The following is a 26,024-nucleotide window of genomic DNA, read 5'->3' as shown; positions in this document are numbered from 1 at the left end:
TTTTATAACTCTAAGAGTGCCATACCTTGGAGAAAATTGAATATTCTGAGACATGGCATTCTTGGATGTAGTATACTTAAGTCTATGTTTTCAGTCATTCAGTCTCCACATTCTAGGACTCAGCTTTCTGTGTCCTGGCATTTCAAACAGTTATGGCAAAAAAAAAAATACACTGATATGTCTGGTGTCACGATTAGTTTATAAGATCAAAGAGAAACAAAAACAGTAGTTAATCTGAGAAGCAGTTGCCTGTCAGTTTGCACACGCACACAACAGTGTGATGGGCAACACAGTCGAGGTACAGTCTCTCACGGTAGGGAAATAAATGTTAGGAATGATAGTTTGTGATATAAGTAAAAATATGTTGTCGACAGCTATGTAAAACTAAGTATAAAATTTATAAGTTGCACATTAATGTAACAGTATGCATTAACTAGGTCAGGGAGCATAAAACAGCCAATGCTATTGTTGGAAGGCACAATTAAATGAAAAAAAAGAGCATGAGTACCCGCAACTACACCTATTTGACTGCAGAGAAACTTATGGCGTGTAATACACTTTGGAGACATATACATGCATTAGATGTATTGTTACAACATTCTGATGAACCACCTAACTATACAAAGCTAAAACAGCAGTAACTCTGCACAGCTTGTGAAGGCACTATGTTATTGCTGGGGCTCAGGCAGCAAAATGAACACTGTTTTTTGGTGATTTTGCCCACTTTGTGCATTAATCATTATCTCTGTCCTGGGTAATTATCCCATTCATTTCCTATCACTGAGGTGAAGGCTGACTGTAAGGAGTCATTATTTAGACAGCTATCTGGGTTGGTTCAGATGTTTCCTGTTTTTTCGACCCTACTTCCTACATGCACCTGCTAAAACACTAGGAAGGGACGTACAGCAGGCTGACCGTGGAGAATGTTCACTCATTGCCAGAAGTGGCATTCCTACCATACAGCCCTGCCATTTCAAAGCACGTAGCAGTGGTTTATGTGGTCTTCTCCGAGGAAATCACATCACATTGTGTGCCCTGCTGTCTTACTGTCTATCTTCCTCCAGGACAGGTGAGCAGGTCTTTCCCCTTCATTCATTCCCTTTCCTTCCTGACTTCTTCAATTCTACTAGAACCACTAACTGAATTTTAGTGACCTGGGTCACAGTAAGGGTTGCATCCCTGTGTGCCACAGAGCCAGGGAGAAAGGGCACTGTTTTACTGTTTGCTACAAGACTGGGAGAGGAGCAGTCATCAAAACCATTATGTGTTAAATAGGGCTATATATACAAGCCTAAAATGACAGGTGAATTACTTTTTGAATGGCTACAGTCAATCTGCTTTCCCTTGTCTGTCAGAAGGGGTCTGTGTGCATTCTTTGGACTCCTAACATGCTAACCTCCACATCCAGATTGGCAAGATGTCCAGGAAGTATGTGTATGTCCTGGCCAGACGTCTTCTTCTCTTTCGGCTGTTCCCGTTAGGGGTTGCCACAGCTGATCATCTGTTTCCATTTCTTTCTGTCCTCTGCATCTTGCTGTGTCACACCAACCACCTGCATGTCCTCTCTCATCACATCCATAAACCTTATCTTAGGCCTTCCTGTTTTCCTTTTACCTGGCAGCTCCATCCTTAGCATCCTTTTCCCAATAAACCCAGCATCCCTCCTCAGCACATGTCCAAACCAACGCAATCTCACCTCTCCAACTTTGTCTCCAAACCGTCCAACCTGAGCTGACCCTTGAATATACTGATTCCTAATCCTGTCCATCCTTGTCACACCCAGTGCAAATCTTAACATCTTTAATTCTGCCACTTTGTATTTACTGTTATTTCAGAATTCTACCCTTCAGTCTCACCTCTGGTCCCAAGATGTTCACCAAGCCCATCTCCATAGTAGCAGCTCACCAGAGACATCAGAATATCAAATTATATTCCCCTAAATAGATTATTAGCTTCTTAATGATGGACCCAATGAACATAAGAGGGAATCCCAGCTTACAGTACAGCTTTCTCTGGGTTACAGTGAATTTTACAATGTGACACTCATTTTTGGTTCAGTCTTTGATTTTCATAAGATGCTCCTGGATCTTTCTGGACCTTTTTGCCCTGGGGTAGAATTCTTCATGTGCAATACGTAATACATAGAGCTTTAGGCCTTATTGCAGTTTCAGCGTTTGTCATCCCCGATGCCAGATTTCACTTGAGAGTGCTTCACTAGAAAATTCATGCCTAATTGTTCCAGAAACTCAATCGTGTTTCCAGTTTAGATTTTCAAGGATGGCCTTTCACCTCTACAGTGGTGGTTACCAGTGGTTTACTATGAAAATTTCTACAACATTTTTGTGAGTAATTACTTACTCGAAAAACATTGTTGAAATTAACACTGACAATCAAAATAATGAAACATAAAAATGTCAACAATTCAAATTCAAATTGCTGACATTTTTTGAATTTACCTGAGCAGCCAGTGACATTCAACACCCCCCCTGCTACTTATATATTGCAGCTTTGAGATCACACTACAGTGAGGAAAAGGGAAATGTTCCCAATCCCCACTGTAATGCGATCTCCAGTCAATATGTCAATCTCACAATAGCGAATGCACACTGGCATTTGCTGTTGTGAGATCGACATATTTTGAATCACCATTATGAGACTGACAAACTGCCTTTCGACAATCAAAGTTTGCATAATGGCATTCGAAATTTTGATTGTAAACTGTTACCAGTCTACAGTCTGAATAGGCATTTTACCCAAGTGTTACACAGTTTGCAGGTATCAGTCAACACAGGTCTGTCTGCTCTGTGGTAGGGTGGAGGAGCTCTAGATGATTCAAATCATGTGGTTATCTCAAGAGTCTCATCTTCTTTTAAATATAATGGAAATGAGAGCAGGCCTGTTGACATTGCTGGCTTTTCAAAAGCTCCCTACCTGTGGGAATCATAGCTGTTCAGTCAGAAAACATGGCTGTTTTCTGGTACATAAACAAATGGGAATACTTTCTTATCCAATGTGTTGAGAGGGCACATTCCTGATAGCTGCTTGCTGATGCCTGCTTAATGACTGAGTCATTTGGAGGATTATCCATTTCTATAGGACAAAAGGACAAGTGAGTATGCATTCTGTTTGCATCTCCAAGCAATGCCAAGTGTCTTGAGTTTATGCTCACTGGTGTGTTTTAAAGAAATACAGCAAAGAAGCAGCTTCTACAGTAATAGTGTGTTTTTTATACATGGTTGTAGGTTTTTATTGTTTTACTAAGCAAATGTATTTGTTGAAACATTTATACCAAATAAAGACAGAGTTGTAAATAATAAAAAAATCACACTGAAATGATGAGTACAGGAAGATAATTAAGTAATATTTGCATACTGTTTCCTATAATGTGTAACCTACATCTTTCCTGTATCTTTCTTTTGGGCATGCCCACTTCATATTTCAACAAAAAATCTATTTACATCTTTTTTATTAACTAGTGTAAATGATAAATGCAGCTGGAAGACAAACTTATTTTACTGTTGTAAAAAAGTTGAGATGCAAAATGATGTGAATATGGTTTGTTTAGACTAATTGTCTGCTAGATACCACATTTCACATCATCCAGATTGTCTGTTAAAACAAACAAAAAAAATTTTTGACAACAATTCTTGACTTCAACTTAAAAATTCAGGTGAAAGCATATATAGGAGAATGCACTTCAGAAATATATGCACACTAAGAATGAAAATATTTGGAAAGTGCTCACCAAAACTGATTTTCCTGACAGAGACAATGGATTTAAGATTATCAGGAAATATGCTTTTCTAATGGCAACCCTAGCAAAAATAAGGGAGAATATTGAAACTTAATTCTTGTGTGGAAATGAGATAGGCTTTTAGGTGCAACTGCAGTTGTGTACATAGTGAAAAATCATTTGTGTCCACCAACAGCAGTTTTCATCACCTGCCTTGAATCCTTTGGCATGATGGTGTGGGATAGCCAATCTCCCAATATTAATGATGCCAAAAGTAGCACTAACAGATGCCCATGCAGACAGTGCCATGGTCTTGAAAGAAATGAAAGGTGACCGCCCTTTTGTAATGTGTAAGTTGTTATGTAACTTTATTTAAAAAGTGATAAAAACAACTTCCACCTCTACCAGCCTCAGTTTTCTGCTGAGACCTAGGATTCTTTGCAGTGACACTAGGAGTACCCAGTCCTGCACTCTTCCACTAGAGGAACCCAATCTTCCATTATCCATGAGCCCAGTAATGATGTGTGCCAGCCCCATACAATGCCATGCCAATAAAATGAACTTCCATATTTTCACTGCAGCTTGCACCTGGAGTTGGTGTGTGCTTTTGTGTGTGATTGTATGTGTGTGTACATTATTGATGATATATGGGATGCCAGTGTCATATCCTTAAAATGAAGAAACCATTCTTTTATAGGTTTATAACTAAGTACTAAGCTAGCTGCCCTTGTGGGCCATTTTAAGCTTAACCAGTTTCCCCTTTTATTCTCAAAATAGCCTATCCCATTTGGTTATAGATTGGCCTTACCCATCCCATGGTCAACAATTATATATTACCCCTAGTGAGAATAACTGGGCTTACACCATAGATAATTGTAGGGGACCCATGCATGGGATTAAGCATTTAGGAGCTGCCTTTGTCCATTAGTAGTACAGGGGTCAGTCCTAGGGGTAAATTTTATGTTTCCCACCCATAGATTTAAGGTGAGATTGAATATGGAATATTTTTGAATACGATTATTTTTCACCTGCAAAAATAGAAAATGCTCTATCATTCTCATGCATCCCTATCTGACTGTCCCACTGAGGACCTCACAGTCAGCAGTACTTACCACCTGGATCTGCAGAAGCATTTTATTTCCTTGATGCCAGTCACCATGAAATGTAAACTCAATTTTATATTATTTTGTAACAGACTTTCAGCAAGTGGTTGTAATTTCTCCTTTTCTTAATAGTTTTGACTGAAATTTTTAACATAGCATCTGATATTGTCACTTTCTTTTTCCTCAGCTCATGGGTTTTGGATGTAACTCGGATGCTTCTTCCAGTTCCTCGGTTCCAACTTTCGAGCTCCTCCCTTTACTCACACTGCCCCACTCATATCTTGTTTGCTGCCATATTGCTACAGACATGGATCCACTGTCTCTCAAGCTATCAGGTGATTTTTCAAAAAAGAAGTAAGTATCCTCTGTAAATTTTCAGTTTAGACTATCCCTTGAGCGTTTTCACCTGTCCTCCCTTACTTTTGGAGTTCTCAGTGTCTAATCGTCAGGTCTTTATCTTTTCCCTTCTACCAAACCTTTGATATTTCTTCTAGTACCATGTTGGTATCTTTGCCTTTCCATTCTCTTTCCTTTCTACCCAGTATTCCACGGTGGTGCAGCGGTAGCGTTGTTGCCTCACAGCAAGAGGTTCTCCCATTCGCTTCTCGGCTGGAGTGTGGGGAGTGCCTTCTTTGTGGAGTCTGCATGTCCTCCCCGCGGTTGGGTGGGCGTTCGAAAGACATGCATAAAAGGACGTGCCTTCATTGAAGGTTGGACATCGAGCAGGCACCTCGGCGTTTGTGAAAATCTACTGCCAATCATTAGCAGACCGGAGTTCCCCTGTGGCGACCCCTAACCGGGAAAAGCCGAAAGACAACAACAACATGGTGTAATTCTTTATACATTATTGGTAATCTGCTGTAAATAAATAAAGAAAGAAAGAAAGAGACATCCTTTCAAATATTTTTTGGTGGCTTAAGACCTTTGTCTGTAATCATTATGGCAGACAAGCCAGCTGGATTGAAAAATGCATTAATTGTGGACACAGGATTCACATTTCTGATGCCCACGGGGAGTGTGTCTACTGCTTGGGCGCTGTGCATTTGGATTCTCACTGTTCCATATGTGCTGCTTTCAACACTAGAGCACTTACTGATAGAAGGAATAAATTCATTTTGAAGGGCCTTCTTCCTCCTCTTCTTCTCTTCCAGCTGGGGCTCAAACCCCCTCCAAGAGGTCTGACAAAGGAAAGCCTGATTTGGCTTCTAAAGACGAGGATACCAGGAAATGGTCTTTGGATCCATCTCCTACATCAGCTATAACTTCAGAGCCACCATCAAACATTTCAAAGACATCAGATCAGACTACCGCTGATTCTACTACCTCAAAAATGTAATCTCCTCGGATCCGTTACCCCAGTACTCACCAGATCTGATACCCACTCAACTTCCTTCTCCCTTTCTGTAGGAGTCTCCATGCAAGCACTCCATATCCCCATCTACTAGCTCTTCACTTGGGTCCTCCAGGAGCTTGTCCAAATCTAAAGTGGATAGGATGGCGAGGAAATTCCTCAGAGCACAGATCTAGATGGGAGCAATTCAAGTTCTATCTCTCATCGAATACATGAGCCTGCCCATCACCGATTGTCACTTAATTTTTCCTTCTCATATCCATTTGTGGTTTCTGAGCCCTCAGACCTGAGATCCCTGGCGGTATCCTTGTTGGATCCGAAGACAGGTTGCTGTTCAACTCTGACTGCTTTCCTGAGCTGTCCGTCTCTGATTCTTTTGTAGGTGGAGGACTGTTGTAGCCAAAAGGTTGGTGCTGGATCCAGGAGGACTGGGATTAACTCCAAAATTATCAGAGCTGTCCTTGCCTCTTCGTGCTTTGGCGATAGAAAGCTCTGATCCAACTCCATCCTCAGGTGGAGGGCCTGGAGGAATTCAGGGGTCATCAGCACTGGAGCCGAATGTCTGCTTCGGTCTCACCTAGGCACTCTGCCTTTGAGATTGCGGGGAGGGCTTTCTCTTTACCTTGGATCCCGTATCATTACCACTTTTGGGTCTTAATTCTTTGCCTCGTACTTCTATCCCACTTGGATAGTCAACCCATCCAAGTCTGCAGTCAGTCCCACAGGACACCCCTGTCACTTCCAGTACCTAAGCAGACCACCCCACTGATGAGGTCCCTTGGAAGAAAACATGTAAAAGGAGACATTTAGATTCCCCTCAGGATTCTCTCACTGAGGACATGGACTTCAATGAAGGGGAAGGGTCTCCCAGATCTCCACCTGAAGACGTCTCCTTTGGAGACATGCTTCAACTTCTAAAACATAAAGGTAGTTGGTCATCCGACAACCTGTCCCAGGAGGAGTCTGTGTCCCTGGAAGATTTCGGTTCTGGCCCGGCTACATCTTGGCTGACTCCCTCAGTTGATGACCTTATAGATCTTGTCTCACGCCGAGCATGGAAGGAACTGGATACCCTGGAGCCCATCTCCAAGTGCTCAGATAAATTTTAGCCTCCTTAAAGGACAGAACACACTGGAGCAAAGGGGTCCTAGTAAATACCATGGTTGTGGCAGCAGCCACTAAGAAAGAGCTCGTCTGTCCATTACCGTAACAGGGAGTCTAGGCCTTGGACAGATTCGTTAAGTGCTTTTATGCTTCAGTGACCTTTGCTGTATCGTCATTCAGTTATCTGGCACACTTCACAAGACTGCAAAGAGATTTGACAGAGGCACTCTCCAAATCCCTTTCTGGGTCCATGTCTGTGGAGGACCAAAACAAAATCTCTTGACAACTGGCCACCCTTCAGTCCATATCTAAGACATCCATGAAGTTGATATCTCATGCTGTAGAGGGTACCTCATGGATGTCAGGTTCAGGCATAGCCATTTTGAGACATATCTAAATGTGCCTGTGTGATTTTGTGGAGCCCGTCAAGTCTTAAATTATCAGTGCTTCTTTGATGGATCTTCCTTATTTGGCCCAAAGGTGAAAGAAACGGCCTACCAAAGTGAGTAGGAAGGAAAGACCCTGTCTACTGTTGGGATCTAGTTTTCTACTCCTCAGAGACCCTTCTTTCCAGAATCAACAAGGAGGTAGAATGATGTGGTTTCGCAAGTCCCATGGTCCTTTCCAAGAATCATGAGGAGATGGTTCTCCCAGAGGTGTGGGGGGGAGACTCAAATGGGAGATGCCATCCCAGTGGCAGATGTGGCCTGCAGAACCATGGTTTCTGAGATGCTTTCTTAGACAAACCATATCAGTGCTCTTGCAAGGTTTCCTGGCTGCTGCTGTCTGGAGACAGTCAGAGATTATTTGTCTGTGCACCCTGAAGCCTGGGCATCCATCATAAAAGGTTCCTGGGTGCAGAGAATTATATCCAGAAGTTATTTTATACCATTTTCCCAAACTCCCCCTTCAGAAATGAAAAGAATCCCCGATATTCCACCCAATCAGAGGGAGGCAACAGCATTAGAAATAGAAAATCTGCTCAAGAAAGGTGTCATCCAGAAGGTCCCCTAGACCAGATAGGATCCAGAACCTACTCAAGATTCTTTTTAGTGCCAAAGAAGACAGGGGACTTGAGACTCATCCTGGATCTCAGCAAAGTAAACCAATATGTGAAATATTCAAGGTTCCAGATGGTCACGGTTCAGTCCATTTTCCCTCTGCTACAAAAGGACAATTGGATGTGCTTGGTAAATCTTCAAGATGAATACTATTAAATCAAAATGAAAGGCTTTCCAGAAGATATCTGTGCTTTTGGCTGGTAACTAGTCATTGCCAGTTCATAGTATTGCCCTTTGGCCTCACCACAGCCCCTAGTGTGTTCACCAAATGCACAGCAGTGGTAGCAGCTCACCTGATACTGCTGGGATTCAGACTGTTTCTGTACCTAGATGACTGGCTCCTAACTGCCACAACCAGGTGTCTACTTCTATAAGCAATGGACTACTGTCTCCAGTTGTGTCTTCACCTAGGCATTACAGTCAGTTCCAGCAAATCACAACTCACACCTATGCTTAGTCTGGAGTTCATCTAGACATGGTCAATCAGATACCATCTCTTCCTCCAACAAGAGTTCAGACAATCAGATCCCAGGTCAAGAAAGTGATCTCACACACTTCCCTTCCAGCATGACTAATTTTGTACCCTTAGGATCGAAGGCAGCAGCTATCAGTTTGGTTCCTTCAGTCAGGTTTCATATACGAATCTTGCAATAGACTGTCTTGGTGCAGTGTTCTATCCTCCAGCAGCCTTTATTCGCCCCAGTCAAGATCACTCAGTCTTGCAAAAAATATCTTCTTTGATGGCTTCACTCAGATAGTGTTTCTCAAGGCTGCCCATTTGCTTTCCCCCTGCCCACGGCCACAGTGACCATGGATGCCTCCCAACGTGGGGTGGGGGTGCACTACTTGGGAAGGACAGTCCAATGCACCCTGTCCCCAGGAGAGGCCAGGGTATATAGCAATGTTGTGGAAATGAGAGCAGTCCTCCTAGAGTTGCAGGCTTTCAAATATGCTCTTCTCTCTGGGACAATTGCTATTCAGACAATATGTCTGTAGTCTGGTACATCAACAAACAGGGAAGAACCAGATCTTACCCGCTATGTAGAGAAGCAATGAGTGTGTGGTATTGGGCGATCTCTTCTGGTCTCTTTCTCATAGCAATGAACATACTGGGGAAGGACAGTGTGATTGCAGACAAACTAAGCAGGTCCATTCTGATGCCTCACAAGTGATCTCTCAATGTCAAAGTGGTAGAGAGAATTTTCCATCAATGGGGCCAGCCATGCTGCAGCCTTTTTGCCTCTCCCCTCAACAACAAGTGCAGCAGGTTCTTTGCCCTGGTTTCTCTAGCAGGGGGAGTCACCTAGAGGTGCTCTAGTCCATGACTGGCCCTCCATTTTCCTCTGTGCTTACCTCTTTTTACTTCTAGTCCCCAAATTTCTACAAAAAGAAAGTTGAAGAGCATGGTTATCCTCATTATACCTTTTTGGCCTCATCAAATTTGGTTTCCTTTCTTGTGGCCTCATCTTATATATCTGCTGTGGATGCTGGACCCCAGTCCTGACCTCCTGTCTCACCCAAAAGGGATGACTCATCTGGACATAACATGACTCCATGGTTTCTCTAGGTCTACAGATTGCTAGACAGCCCAGGCTTTCCTCCCCAGTCTGTCATATTTTATTAGCATCTCAAAAGGCTTCTACTACTAAAATTTACAGACGTAAATGGAAAAGATTTGCTTTCTGGGCCTTTAAGAGAGATTTGTACCATTTTCTGCCATCTACCAGCTGTACTTGAGTTTTAGCTTAAATTTTTAATGATGGGACTATTTTTTCTACTATTAAGGTACAGTTGGCTGCAATTTCAAACTTCCATCTTGGTGAAAATAATTCTTCTGTTGCTTTTTCTAGGTTATGCAAAGCATTTCTCAAAGGCACCTTCTTGCTTTGGCCTCCAGTAAAGTATTCTTCTTCTCCTTGGGGTTTAACTACCTTGCTTCAAGGTCACACCCAAGGCCTCTTTGAGCCTTCAGTCAAGACAGACCTTAAGTTTTTGTCCTGGAAAACGATTTTTCTAGTTGCTATTACATTAGTTAAATAAGTATCTGGATTCCAGGCTCTCTCCTCCAAGCTTCCTTACCTGGTTTTCCACAAAGAAAGGGTTTCATTACAGACCAGTCCACCCCTTCTGCCTAAGGTAGCCTCTGAGTCTAATATTAACCAAGTCATTGACCTCCCAGTTTTCTTTCAAAATTTCTCGAATAAGGGATATGCATAGACAACTTCAGTTTTATCTCCATCGGACCAAAGATTTCAGGAAGACTGACCAATTGTTTCTATCCTTCTCGCCTAACCAATTTGCCTTTTTCTGAATATCAGAGCGTAATCACAGTGCTCCATGCACTGTTTGTTATAGCTGCATTTGCCCTGAATGAAACCCCGTATCTCTTTCTGAGAGTGTGCCAGTAGCTTCTTCTTTGTTTATCACGTACACTCTTCCAGTGTCTCTCTTTTTGTACACACAGTTGATGACCATCTGCATAATACTGCTGCACTTGACTCCTTTCCACTAGAGTAATGCATGTGGTGGTAAATATTTCACACAGGATTTTGCAGAGCCAAAGACATATATATATATATATATATATAAATATATATATATATATATATATATATATATATATATATATATATATATATATATACTTCTGACAGTTACGCAGAAAATATTTTGACAGCTACATGAGTTTAAAATAAGCCAAAATAGTTGTCTTCTTGAATATTTATTCTATAAATTCATGTTCAACTGAGATGTAGTCAGAGCATTTTTCTCTTATAAATATGTGTAGTTTATAGTTTAGACGGTGAATCTGTAATGAAATGTGCCATCTGTTAATTTTTCCTTAACTTGTTTTATAATAGCCGTCCAGACCGTCTTCGAGACATTGCTGATCGATTTAATGTAGATCATGTTGCAGTGTTAGATAATGTGCTGTATGCCCGTGCATATACAAGTAAGACATTTTGAGTGTGAGGCCTCTTATCTTTCTCGTTTTTTCTAACATTGTTAATTTTGCATGCTGTAGAACTTGTGAGTTATTTAGCATTTCAAGTACTATCATCTGGTGGTGTCACTATATTCTACAAAAACACACTAAATATCTCCCTTCTCCCCCACCCCCTGCCATCTTTCTTTTCCTCAGAAATCTTGCAAACCATGCTAAAATCAAACACTCACAAGACAATCACAATCATGGGTATGTATGTAACCCGAGCTAAAAATGCTAAAACACTAGAAGATATTCTGTGCTGGGCCTCCTCCAAAATCCCTGTTAAAATCATAATAGAGGGTGATGTCAATATAGATTGGCAAACCATGCAATCTGAAAATCAAACCAATAATATAGATCTGTACAAGTTCACCCAGCTTATAAGCAGACCAAGTAGATATAACAAAGCCACAGAGAGACAATCAATCCTTGATTGGATCCTAACATCCTCTCCAAATAAAATATCATCCCATGGACCTCTGTCAGACATCCTAAGGGATCACTTACCTGTCTTCACCTTAAGCTACCAAAGCAACAGCCCCATAACACATCACTACAGCCTAGTAAGGAAACTTACTACTTTTCATGGCGACACTTTCATTAATTCACTACATTCCCTTAACTGGGAGTTGCTAAAGACTCACCCTATTGAATATGCAGTTTCTGAGTTCAACAAAATCTTCCTAGGTGTTCTAAACAAACTAGACCCGCTCAGAATTACAAAAAAGTCAAAGCCAACCCTACACCATGGCTATCCTTAGCAACTAATCTCATAAAGCAATGAGACAAAAGCTTGAAAGGACTGGACAAAAACTAAAATGGCTCCTACTATATTAGAACATATAGTAAAATATAGACAACTAAGAAACTAAACAAAACATATTCTCATCATAGATAAGAAAACCTACTACTCAGGCAATCAAAACATGCACAGTAATAATCCAAAACTCTTCTGGTCCTAAATCAATACATTGTTAAATCCAGGACAAGCTACACAGCCAGCACCAACAGAGACAAAATGATACCATAGCCAATTAATTCAGTACCCACTTTATACATGTTTAGTACAGTCCTTAATCAGGCAGGCAACTAATCAAGCTCTTGAGGTCCTCACTCAATCAGATAACCTCCTTCAGCATTTCTCCTTCCAATCATTTCCCATAGATACCATCAAAAAATCCATCAAAAAATATACAACAGCCTGCTATAGCTGCCCCTGACAATCTGCCTGACACATATCTTAAAATAGCAGCTGAGGCTATTGCATGTTCTGTTTCAGTTCTGATAAATCGATCCCTATCTGAAAATAAAGTCCCCCATGCTATGAAAAAAAATAATTCATGATTCCACTCTACAAGACTGGAATGAATACAGATTTTTCAAACTATAGGACAATTTCCATTTTATCCCCTCTGTCAAAAATATTAAAAAAAGTATTCTTAAGCAACTTCTCAACGATCTAATAGATAGCCAGCTTCTATACTCAACCCAAAAACAACTTCCGTCCTCATCACAGCACAACTGCAGCTTTGCTGAATTTTGTTAATACTCTCAACACTCACAGAAAAGCTGGAAGCTTAGTCTCCACCAACTTCCTAGATTTCTCAAAAGTTTTTGATACTGTCTCCAACAAGAAATTCTTAAATAAGCTGTCATACTTTGGGTGCTGCTCATTTGCAGCAGGAATACAAGGTGTGTGCAGCCTTTAACCCCTGCGCTTTAGTGGATCACCGCAATAAGTTAATTCTCAAAGGACTCTTACCTTCATCTAGCCAAGACTCTACAAAGCCAGGAGTCTCTAAGGAACCCAAGAGAAAGGCCCCTCCAGCCTCTTCTGGGGCTTCTACTCCATTTCTGGAGAAGAAGAAAAAACTGACGGATCCATTGCCATCGGATCTGAGGAAGGCCAAGTCTCCTGCAGATCAGAGGAGTACCTCGGAGCCGGCATTATTTACCCCCGATGTTGCGCCTTCTCGGATCTCACCTACTTCGGATCCGATAACCATGGCTCCTAGGGTGTCTTCTGATCTGTCCAAGGTATTTTTGTTTGGAGCTCACCTTCGCCGAGCAGGTCTTCTTCAGGGCCAAAGGCTTTCTATCTGAGGTCCCAGAGCCATACTCTGAGGCAAGAGAAGTCAGTATCCCCTGTGATGTCTACCCACTCCTCAGTATCTTCTAGGTTCTCTAGGCTCTGCCGCTCCGATATGGACAGGATGAAGCAGAGCTTGCTCATGGCTCAGATTGAGATGGGGCTGTTACCCTCTCCGTCCCATTTTGGATCCGTGAAACCCTCATCACTATTTCTTGTGATTCCTCATCCGATCCTGCAGTCGCTTTGGAACCCCAGGATCTGGATACCCCGAGAGAGACATTGTCGGAGCCAGGGATACTGCCTTCCTCGACTCCAGCAGTGTCCTAGACTAGCTCAGCTCTGATACTCTCAGATCAGTGGGGTTCCCAGACCCGAATAGTCAGTGCCAGCTCTAGGAGGTGGATTCAGCTCCGACATGGTCGGTTTCGTCTCTACCACTCAGGGAATTGACCCTTGACAGCTCGAGTTTGGTGTTGTCTGGAGGCTGTGAATCCAGAGTGGTATTTTCCTTTTCTCCTCCTGCTTCTGCTCTGAGGAGATGGGGGGATGGATCTCTGACTTTGTTGGCTTTCCAGATGGCAGTTAGGCCATTCTCTAGACCCAGAGACATGTCTCCTCCTCCTCCAGAAGCTATGAATTCCTCATGTGCTCCAAGCCTTCGTCCCATTCATCTTGCCCAAGATCACCCTGTCCAGGGCATCCTCCAGTCCAGATGGCAGTTAGGCCATTCTCTAGACCCAGAGACATGTCTCCTCCTCCTCCAGAAGCTATGAATTCCTCATGTGCTCCAAGCCTTCGTCCCATTCATCTTGCCCAAGATCACCCTGTCCAGGGCATCCTCCAGTCACCCACTGTATCAGGCGCCCCTTCCTCTTCTGAGTCCTCCCCTGAGTTTCCCACGGAGGAGGAGGTACATCAGAAGAGGATGTGCAAGAGGAAACATGTAGACTCCCAGTTGGAGTCTTTGACAGAGGACACCAATCTCGATGAGGGAGAAGGGTCCCCCCAATCTCCACCCGATAATATCTCCTTTGGAGATATCCTAGACATCCTAAAATGAATGGGTGGATGGTCTGCCGAACCCCTTCTGAGGAATCTGTGTTTGTTCAGGATGAGCCCATCTGCATCCTGCGTGTCCCTACTGGTGGACGAGCTTACTGATTTGGTCTCCTGCTGGGCTTGGAAGGAACCTGACGCTGTGGACCCTATTCCCAAGTGTGCTGACAAGTTCTTGTGCTCCCCATCAGATCGCTGCCACTGGAGTAAAGGCATTCCAGTTGATGCCATCATAGAGTCAATGGCCACAACAAAGGAACTAGTGGAACACAGCTCCTCTGTCCATCCCCTGAACAAGGAATCTCAGGCCTTGGACAGACATGGTTCGTAGGTGTGTACTAGGCTAATGGCCCTGGAGTCTTTACAAGCCTAGCCCTTAGAAGTGCCCTGGCATCCTGCAGCCCGACGTTAGTTCCCAGTGCCTCTATCAAGTAGAGCCACTGGAGTGATTCCCTGAGTGAACTTTCTATTTCCCATCCACTCATCAAGATTTATCTTGAAGAGGACCAGTGAGGTGCTCTGCTTGACATGTATGGGAAGTCTATTCCAGAGTATGGGCAGTCTCTGGGTTATGAACCTGTCCCTCCAGCATGTTCTGTTGATTATGGTAATGAGGTTGAGGTCTCTGGAGCGTATACTCCTCAGCAATTTTTTTGCTGCAAGAGCTAAACTATTTTTCACATTTTACGTGTCTTTAAACAGATCTGGTCAAGGAGGTCACCAGTCCTCTGTCTGAGTGCATGTCAGAGGAGGACTTTACCAAGGTCTCTCCCCAATTGTCGACTTTTGCATCTTTAGCTAACTCATTGATGAGGTTGATTTCCAACACTGTGGAAGGTACTTCTTAAGAAGCCGGATAAAGCATAGCCCTAAGGAGATATACCTGGTTGAGGCTTTGCAGGTTTCACTGTTTGGACCATCGGTAAAGGATACACTTACCAGCAGTGAGCAAGAGGGCAAGACTCTGTCTGCTGTAGGGATCAAGTTTTCTCCCTCTCAGAGGCCTTTTTCAAGGAACCAGCATAGTGGGAAGAAAATATGGTTCAAAAAGTCTCAGGGATTTTTCCCAGATTCTCACAATGAATCCTCATCCAGAGGCAGAGCACGAGGATTCAATGAAAGACACTGCCTGAAGGGCAGAGGGGGCCACAGAATCAGGGCTTCAGGGAACTCTTTTCTGACAGGCCCTGTCAGTGGTCCTGAGGTGCTGCGTGACTGTCCTACTCTGGAGGCAGTTGGGGGCAGATTATTATTGCACCTAGACACCTGGACAAAGGTAACAACTGATACCTGGGTGATAAACATAATTTGCAGAGATTATTACATTCCCCCCCCCCCCTCCTCCTGGAAAGAATCTCCCCTACATTCCACCCAATCAGAGGGAGTATACTATGAACAAACTTCAAAAACGCCTAGAAAAAGGAGTCATCCAACCGGTCCCAACCAATCATCAAGAATGCTGAACAGGGGACCTGCGGCCCATATTGGACCTGAGCAATCTAAATTTCTTTGTCAAGAAGTTAAAGTTCTGCATGGTGATGGTTTAGTCCATTCGGCCATTTTGCGCAAGGATGACTGGATGTGCTCAATAGACGTTCAGGACGCATGCTATTACATAAAGATCGACAGGTGTTCCAGGAGACATTTGCACTTCCGGCTGGAAGCCAGTCATTACCAATTCAGAGCACTACCCTTTGGACTCACCAAGGCCCCCAGGGTGTTTACCAAATGCATGTCGGTAGTGACAGCTCACCTGAGACTGCAGGTATTCCAGGTACCTAGATGACTGGCTCCTGGTGGCGCTATCAAGGCATCAACTGGAATTGGTGACTCAGTACCTCCTGCATGCCTTCCATCAGCTGGGGATCACAATAAATCTGACAAAATTGAATCTGATTCCTGTGCAGATGATAGAGTTCATAGGAATGCAACTGAACACTGTCATGCAGATAGCAAGCGTACCGTTACAGAGAGTATCATCTCTGAGGCAAAAAGTTCAACTTCTACTGGATATACCCTCTCCTCCAGCAAGACTTATTCTAAGAGCTCTAGGTTCCATGTCAGCTGCCATACTTCTAGTGCCCTTAGCAAGGTTCCATATGTGAGCACTTCAGTGGACACTAGTGGTCCAATGGTCCATCCTATATTATCTGTTAACTGTACACATCAGACGGACTTCAATCTGCAGGTGGCAATTGCGATGGTGGATGTCATCAGAAGATCTTCACCTAGGCAGACCCTTTTCTCTTCCACCCCCATTGGCCACAGTGACCATGGATGCTTTCTTATTGGAGTGGGGTGGGCATTTTGGAGGAAGATTGGTCCAAGGCACGTGATCCATCTTAGAGATCAAATTGCACATCAACGTTCTGGAGATGAAAGCAGTCCTTCTGAAGTTGCAAGTCTTTCAAGACTGTCTACCTCTGGGGAAAGATAGCAATTCATACAGACAACATGTCAGTGGTCTGGTATATCAACAAGCAGGGGGGAACCCACTCTTACCCATTATACAGAGAGGCCATGAGAGTGTGGGAATGGGTGATCTCCTCAGACTGCTTTCTGATTGCAATGTATATTCCAGGGCAGACCAATGTTCTTGCAGACAGACTCAGTGGATCCATTCTGAGTCCACACAAGTGGGCTGTGAATCAGTCAGTAGCGAACCAGATATTTCGCCGATGGGGCCAACCTTGCTGCGACCTTTTTGCATCCCCCTTGAACACCAAATGCAGCAAGTACTTTGCCCTGATCCCCCAACCAAGAAGTTACCCTGGGATGCTCTAACACATGATTAGCCTCCAGGTCACCTGTACACCTATCCCCATTCCATTGATACCAAAAGTTCTACAGAAAGCCAGCAGGTTCAAGAGCACACTAATTTTCATCGCCCCCTGCTGGCCTTGTCAGGTATCGTTCCTCCTCCTGTGGTCTCATCTCAAGTATCCACCATGGATACTGGATTCTAGACAGGATCTGATTTCCCACCCATCAGACCAGCAGTCCCCCACCACAAGTTCATTGAGACTAACTGCTTGGTTTCTCCACTTCCAATGATTTTAAGAAAGTCCAGGCTAGCCTCTCAGTCAGAGACATTATTCTTTCTTCTCAAAAACCTGCTACCAAAAAAGTTTACAATAGCAAATGGAAAAGATTCTCAGTGTGGGTATGGAATCACAACCTCAACCCTTTCTCAGCTCCCATTTCAGCCATCCTACTTTTCCTAAATTCTCTATTTCAAGAGGAAGCCAGTTTCTCTGCAATTAAATTACACTTGGCAGCGATTGCTAATTTTCATATTATGGATGATTCACACTCATTAGCTTCCATTTCAACATCTAGGTTATGCAAGGCCTTCATAAAAGGAATATTCCTCCTTAGGCGTCTGTTAAAGATCCTTCTCCCTGTTGGATCTGAATCTAGTTATACAAGGTCTTACTCATAGACCCTTAGAGCCAGCTGATTCCTGTGACTTGAAGTTTTTAACCTGGAAAACCAGTTTTCTTGTGGTCATTACTTCAGCCAAGAGAGTTTCAGAACAGCAAGCCTTGTCTTCTAAACCATCATACATTTGCTTTTTCAAGGATAAAGTATCGCTGAGGATGAATCCTTCCTTTATGCATAAAGTGGCCAAGGACATGAACATAAACCAGTCAATTAATCTTCCAGTTTTCTTTCTGAACTACTCCAGCAAGGGGGCATATACGCTTCACCTCCTTTATGTTCATAGACAGTTGATTTTCTATTTTCACAGGACAAGGGAATTTAGGAAATCTGAGAAACTATTGGTCTCTTTTTCAGCCAATCAATTAGGCCAAGTGGTGTCAAACGTAACTTTGGCTAAATGGATCACCAATTGTATCTCCATCATTTACTCCTTGAAGGAACTGCAATTGCCCCATCCACCGAAGGTCCACTCTACCAGATCAGTGTCTACCTCTTCTGCCTTTGTGGCTCGAACTTCTATTAATGACATATGTGCTGCAGCAAACTGGTCCAAGTCACATACCTTTGTTTCAAATTGTAAACTGGATATAGTTTCCAGAAAGAGTGCATCCTTTAGCTCTGTGGTGCTCAGGCATATTTTTCTATAGGGGCCACCCGGCGTAATTATGTAGCTGGGTACTCTTGACTGAAATGGACATCAGATTTAGGAGTTATATACTTACCATAACTTGGTATCTGTATTGTTCTATTTCATTATTCCTCACATCCCAGCCAACCTTCCCCTTCTAGGATGTCTAGAGGTTTCTAGGAGAACGCTATCATGGTTCTCTATCCTGAGCTTCAGCTGAGACCATGGTTATTATTGTTATTGCTGTTATTGTTGCTGTTCATAGTTGTTGTAGTCATATCTTTGCTTCACCTTCTTCTGAGTAGGTGAACTTGATCTGAGGAATTGGGGGAGATGCATGGCATTATGGGAGTGGGAGGGGCTCGAGATTAGTAGCATCAGTCTTTTGGAATGGCCGGTTCAGATCCAATTTCGAATTCAAGGACCCGGTGGTGAGGAATAATGAAGTAGGACAACACACATACCAAGGTGTGGTATGTACATAACTCCTAAATCTGCTCCTGTACGTCTCCAAGATAAATACAACTGTTATCTTCAATTTGCCATATTGTCAAATCATTTTTCTTCATTCAGAATTCTGTGACCCACAACCAGTCTTCACCAATACATGGATAGTTTTACTAGCATCTCCCAGCTGTATAAATGTGACACTGCGTATTCCCACCTCTGTAGTTCTAATATAAACCTTTTGATAGCAACATATACAGTTGTCTCTTAACCTTCTTTATACACCACTTCTTAACTACAATATTAACATTTTCTGCCCTACTTGTTACCACTGTCACCTCCATTTCTTTGATTTTCCTTTCTTTCTCAATTATTTTTATTGAAACTTTTAACAACAAAACTTTAATATATGATAATAGAAATATTATAAAACAAATATACATATCTTAACAAACAACTTTCTAAGCACTAATCACATGCTCTATCTGACAAACTCTCTAATACCCCTCTACAGTTGCTCAACGTTCAACAGCTATTAATGCATGAGTCTTTTATACTGTAATAGTTGCTTCTGTTTTCATATGAATGTAATCTAATCAGCAAACGCATGTGTAATTGTTAATGTATGTTACTTAATGTCTTGTCATGCCTATTACTGAATGTCTGTTTAAAAGTGTTGGAGCCTCTTCCCCACATTTCTGCTGAAAAGGGTTTTTGACTAAACCCAGTTGAACAAACCCAATAAACAAAAGCAAAATAAAGAAAAATAAATAAATACACTAGAACATTGCAACATGTAGGATTTTGTCCAATGTTCTAAAATTTATTATTATCTTCCTGTTTGGGTTATATCCAATATTTGGTAGGTTTCCTTTTCCCATGTGCCATCCTTGCCCATCATCGCATATGTCACAAATTTTCTTCCTGCTACATGTTGAAGTATGATTACCACCAGGGTACTGTTACTGACTGCTTTAATTTGAACAATTTGATGAGGGTTTTATTAATTAGATTAAGCAATGGTATATCAGTTTTAGATGTGAGAAAAATATATTACCTACAGGCAAATAATCACCAGCATTACAACTTACAGATTGAGGAGGCTAGACTAGCACAGTTGTCAAAACTGCTAATCAAATACTGTGACATGGTAACTAAGGAACAACATGAAGAGATAGCTGATGGAAAATAGATAAAAGATGTGATGTTGTCAATCTCGCCCTTATTCTCAATTGTGGCGTCATATCCAATGTGTCAGATCCATCTTGGACAATATTCCAGCTCGAGGCCTTCAGCAAAGCTCATGGGCTACATTTTTACCCATAATTCCTTCCCCTGATTATCTCAGATCTCGTTTGCCACGCAGCAAAGAGGATAATTCGGTCATTGCTCTGGTAAGTACTAGCTTTTAATAGCTATTTCACATACTTTTATTATATTTCTATCATATCTATATATATATATATATATATATATATATATATATATATATATATATATATGGGTCTACTTCTAATGCCCGAAACGCCGATTCACCGACAGGGAAATAACCGACGCCAGAAACCCGACAACACACAAACCCGACAACGCGAAACACCGAACACCATAACACCGACACACTACACGTCAACACCACAGTACACTACAACACATATCCACTAGCCCTAACCCAAACCCTAACCCTAAGGTCCGACACTACCGCACACTCCCTACCTGCAACCTAACCCTAACTCACTTACACACCCCAAACCCCAAGCTCCGACACTACCGCACACTCACCTATCACACACCCTAACCCTACATCCCTGAGTATTGCACACTTACCTGTCCGCTCCCTACTCCTAAATCCCTCACTATCGCATACTTACCAGGTCGCGCTTACACATTCCCCTTGTCGGTCTTCCGTCTGTCGGGATTCGAGCGTGTCGGTCAACTGCGTTGTCGGGTTTCTGGCGTCGGTTATTTCCCTGTCGGTGAATCGGCGTTTCGGGCATTAGAAGTAGACCCATATATATATATATATATATATATATATATTTCTATTATTTTTTTCTCTTATAGTTCTATTCCCTTTCAGTGCTCCCTTGCTGCTAAATGTCTGTTTAAGTTAGAAGGCATTTTAGGGAATGTCCGTTTAAGTTGAAGGACTGTCCTGTCCTTTTTCAAACCCTTAAGCTTTGAACTTTAAATTTTTTTTTCTGTGTGACAGAGTGCTTTAAGTACATTTAATTTAGAGGACTTAATTTTATCTGTGTGATAGTGTGTTTTTCTATCCTTTGAATTTGTTCTTGATAATGTCTCAAAAGGACAGCAAGCCTTTAGGCTTTAAAAAGTGCGAAAAACTTATAAAAAGATGCCTTAGCGATTTGCACACTTTTTGTGTATATTGCTTAGGGGCTATACATTTATAAGTGTCCTGCTCAATTTGCCATAATTTTGATCACTGGGCCTTGATGGAGTGTAAAAATAAATTAATACTGAAAGGCCACACCTTTTTCTGAGGCTATATCTACAGAAAAACTAGACAAAATGCCAAAAAGACCTTTATTGATGCTGAGATCCTCGTCGGAGGCGAAGCAGAAATCTCTGAAACTGACAGATCCAAAAGCTCCATTGGATCCGACATCTACCCCTGGCTCCAGTACCTCCTTGGAGCAGGGATCTCCACAACCTCCGAGGACACCCTCAGTGCAGAAGCACAGGAGCCGATCACCTTCAGTGGAAAAGATTTCCTTTAGGTGACCTTCTCCGATCTTGACCCCTTCAAGATTGCCTTCCTTATCCACCAGGTCCACCAGGAATCTATCAGATGAAAATGTGGACAGGGTCATGGAGAAGCTTTTGAAGACACATGCATTGGCCAGAAATCTTATGGATCCGAACCCAAAGGAATCAGATCAGACAAAAAACCTTTCACCTGCTGCAATTCCTCCTCCTATCTGTCCTCCTGCTTCAGAGCTGGAAGATTCTGACATCCAGATTGTGTCGGTGTTGGCTCCGGGACTTCTAATCTCCCTGGTTCTGACATCAGCCTGAGAATTTCCCTGTCTTCGGAGCAGGAGATCTCTAGGAGCCGACACTCCCCAGTCAGGTCCAAAGAGACCTTTTGGGTTTCTTTGGAGCTGAATTTGTCACCAAGGTCCTCAGCTCCTACCTCTGCTTCATAGCTGCCCTCTTCAGTTCTGGAGAGACCTTCGGTGCTGAGAGTTTGTGTGTCGGATCTGGGGACCTCTTCGGAGTGGGGAGGGTCTGCCTTCGAGGTAATGAGGAGGGTCTTGACTTCTTTACAGTCTGAGACTCAAACCTTCATTAGTTCTTCCTCACTCTTCACGTCAGGTGCCTTTGTCTTCTCACTCACCCGCTACACAGGTCTGCAGAAATGGCAGGACTCAGGACATAGCCCAGGGTACTGCTCCCTCTTCTGAAACCTCTGCAGAATATCCCAATGAAGAGGTCCCTCAGAAGAGGACATGTAAGAGGAAACATCTGGACTCTCCAGAAGTGTCCATTACATCTGATACTGACCTCGATGAGGCAGAAGGGTCCCTGGGATCTCCTCCTGAAAATGTCTCTTTTGGAAACATCCTAGAACTATTAAAACAGAGAGGTGACTGGCAGTCCTTACCCCCTTTTGCTGAGGAGTCAGTATTCCTGTAGGCCTCTGCATCTCGCCCTTCAACTTCTTGGGTTACTCCACCTTTGGATCATCTTATCCACCTTGCCTCTCAAAAGGCTTGGTAGACCCCAGATACCATAGATCTTACTCCTAGGAGACCAAATAAATACATTACTGCCCCCATAGAGAAGAATCTCCTTACAAAAGGCTTAGGAGTTGATGCCATGGTTGTGGCTGCGGCTACCAGGAAGGAACTCTCTGAAACAAGTACCTCTATCCATCCTCTTAATAAAGACTACAGGACTATGGACAGATATGGGAAGCATGTCTTCACATCAGCGACCTTTACCTTGCAGTCCCTGAATTACTTAACTCACTTTACAAGATTTCAGAGGGACCTGATTAAAGAATTATCAGACTCCCTTCAAGGAGTTATAGCTGATGTAGTGGCAGAGAAAGTCAATGCTCAGCTCACTACCTTAAATTCAGTAGTGAACTCTTCCATGAGGCTGATTTCTTACGCAGCAGATAGAACCAGTAAGGCAGCAGGTTCGGGGATCTCTCTCCGGACAGGCTTGGATGCACCTTTGCAATTTCGTGGAGCCCTTCAAGTCTTCCTTCATTAACACTACCTTTGATGGCCCATCCCTTTTTGGGCTAAAAGTGAAGGAAACACTCACCAGGTGTGAACAAGAAGGTAAGACCTTATCTGCTGTTGCAGTACATTTCTCCACTCCTACCAGACCTTCTCCCAAGGGCCAAAAAGGTATTGGAAAAATGTGGTTCAGAAAATCACAGAGGTCTTAACAGACACACAAGGTGAAAGTTCCCCCAGGGCCAGAGGGGGGAACAACAATGGGCGATATCGCTTTCACTGCAGGGGGGGTCCGCAAAACCAAGGCTCCAGGGAATCTTTCTTTGGGAAACCTTTCCAACGCTCCTGAAGGAGTGCCCGATTGCTCCCCTCTGGAGGCAGTCAGAGGACGATTATCCCTGCACCAAGAAACCTGGCAAAGCATAACAAACGACAAATGGGTGCAGGACATAATATCCAGAGGATATATCATTCCCTTCTCCCATTCTGTTCCCAAAAACAAAGTTGTTCCAGCTGTTCCACCCAGTCAAAAGCAACAAGCAACTATAGAAATTCAACAGTTGATAAGCAAAAGCGTTATCAAAGAAGTCCCCACAGACCAGAAAGGATCCAGAACTTAATCAAGATTCTTTTTAGTTCCAAAGAAAATGGGACTGGAGACCCATTCTGGATTTCAGCAAATTAAACAAATCAGTAAAAAAGACAAGGTTCGTCTTTGCAACAACAACAAACTGAAGACCCAAACCAGAAAATGGAACAAGCAGGCACGATGTAGAAATACACCACAACCACAGGTAAAACAATATTCCACGAGTTAAGTGCTTTCTTTCTCAACTGCAAGGGACTTCATCAGAACAAATTAATGTAACATCCCAGCCATTTTTATGTGTGTACCCCACCCCAATTAATCATGTTTAATTGTTTAATTTAATAGAAGGCTTTAAAACATGAAAGGTAAAACATAATATAAACTCAACCTATACCTGCTAAAAAAAGTGTTGTGTGTATGAATTAAAACACTATCCTAAAATAATTTTTAACTTTAAAATACTGGCTATGCTAGTCATTTCATTAAATCCTGGATATTCCACAGCATTGAAACGCAGCTGCCATTTCAGCTCACTGATGTCCAAATGTATATCTAGACATTTTCCCTGTAGGTCTTTTTTAAGCTGTTGTATTACCAGGAACTTAAAAGTGTGTTCTTTTTGATCCTGCACATGCCTACTCATGGCACTAGTTAACGTACTGTATTTTATGTCACCCAAATGCTCTGCAATTCCGTTCTTAAATTTTCTACAAGTTTTTCCTATGTAAAATATGGGACATTGTTGGCATTTCGCCATGTATACAACATTAACACTATTATAGTTAAAATGTCCATTAATAAAAAGATTCCTATTGTTCAACCTGAAAAGTCCTCAGGTCTCCATAATGTAGGAGCAATAAATACAATTATTGCACTTAAAATGATCTAGTTTTCTGTTACAACATTCAGGTGCCAAATTTGTTTCCAAAATGTCCTTGAATGACCTGTCCTTCCTGTATACCAATCTGGGATTTTTACCCACTCTAAGCGCAAGATTCGATTCAAATTGTAAAATATCCCAGTTGTTTTTGATAATGTTAAATACGATGTCTGCATCTTGGTTAAAAGTAATGATTAAACTTGTTTGAATGTCATCGTATTTACTTAAAATTTCCCTATCTGGTAATGTCCTAGTTTTATGTCCTAAAATGGGCTTGTAAATCCCATTGTCATACTTATTTTTTGCTTCCATACACATTTCATTCAACAGACTACTAGGATAACCCCTTTGATCAAACAACTGGATTATGAACTCTGTTTCTCTTAAGAAATCTTCTTGCTGGCTAACCATCCTGGCAGCCCGCACCAACTGTCCCTTAACTACAGATTTCTTCTGATGGTGCGGGTGCCAGCTGTCATAATCTAGGTATGAGTTAGAAAATGTTGGTTTTCTGTAAATATTAGTAATAAAAGTCTTACTATCTTGATCAGTTTTTAAATCCACGTCCAGGTAGGTAATATTTTTCCTGTGATATTCATACGTAAGCTTCATAAAATCTACAGTATCATTGATGTAAACCAAAAACTCATTTAATTCAATCTCAGAACCCTTCCAAATCAGAAACAGGTCGTCCAAAAACCTAGTGTAATGTATTATCCTGGAGGCAAAGGGACTTTGCACAACATATTTTTGCTCCCAAAATGACATAATTAAGTTTGCAAATATACCCCCTTGACTTGTTTGTAAAATTGCCCCTCAAAATACACGTAATTACTTTTAAGTACTACCTCCATCAAGGTGACATATTTATTAATTTGATCCTGGTCAAATGTTTGGGTTCTAAATAATTGTTGTTCTAAGCATTTTAGTGGGTGCATATCACATAATCGAAATCCCGAAATATCGAACACCATAAGCTCGAACTTGGAATGTCGAAATGTGGTATAATCGAAAGCTCAGGACAGCAAATTTTTTCCCAGGAAAAAATTCACTGTTCCAAGAAACACACACACAACACAAGCACACCAAAAAAAGTAATCCACACATATACACTTAAAATCCTACTTCTAATCTTACACTAAACTGTATATACACTACTATCTATCCACTTACCTTAACCCAAACCCTAACCTTAAGGTCTGTAACTATTGCACACTCACCTTTCCCGCACCTTAACCCTAAGGTCCGTTACTATCACACACTCACCTTACCTGTTCCCTAACCCTAAGGTCCCTAACTATCTCACACTCACCTTACCCGCTCCCTAACCCTAACG

General features: G+C 42.3%; 1 protein-coding gene across 1 annotated transcript in view; it reads left to right on the top strand.

Annotated features, from left to right (window-relative positions):
- DMC1 (DNA meiotic recombinase 1) overlaps positions 1-26,024 on the top strand; it is a 1,571,258-nt gene that overhangs the window by 775,375 nt on the left and 769,859 nt on the right. The window contains exon 8 of the mRNA XM_044067943.1: positions 11,214-11,305. Coding sequence (XP_043923878.1) covers positions 11,214-11,305 — 92 coding nt within the window. The remainder of the gene's footprint in view (positions 1-11,213; positions 11,306-26,024) is intronic.

This window comes from Protopterus annectens, chromosome 1.part0 (genome assembly GCF_019279795.1).
Source record: "Protopterus annectens isolate FY-2018-M chromosome 1.part0, PAN1.0, whole genome shotgun sequence".
In the NCBI taxonomy this organism is placed as follows: domain Eukaryota; kingdom Metazoa; phylum Chordata; order Ceratodontiformes; family Protopteridae; genus Protopterus; species Protopterus annectens.
Note: the sequence above shows the minus strand (reverse complement) of the source record. Positions and strands in the feature narration are given on the sequence as shown.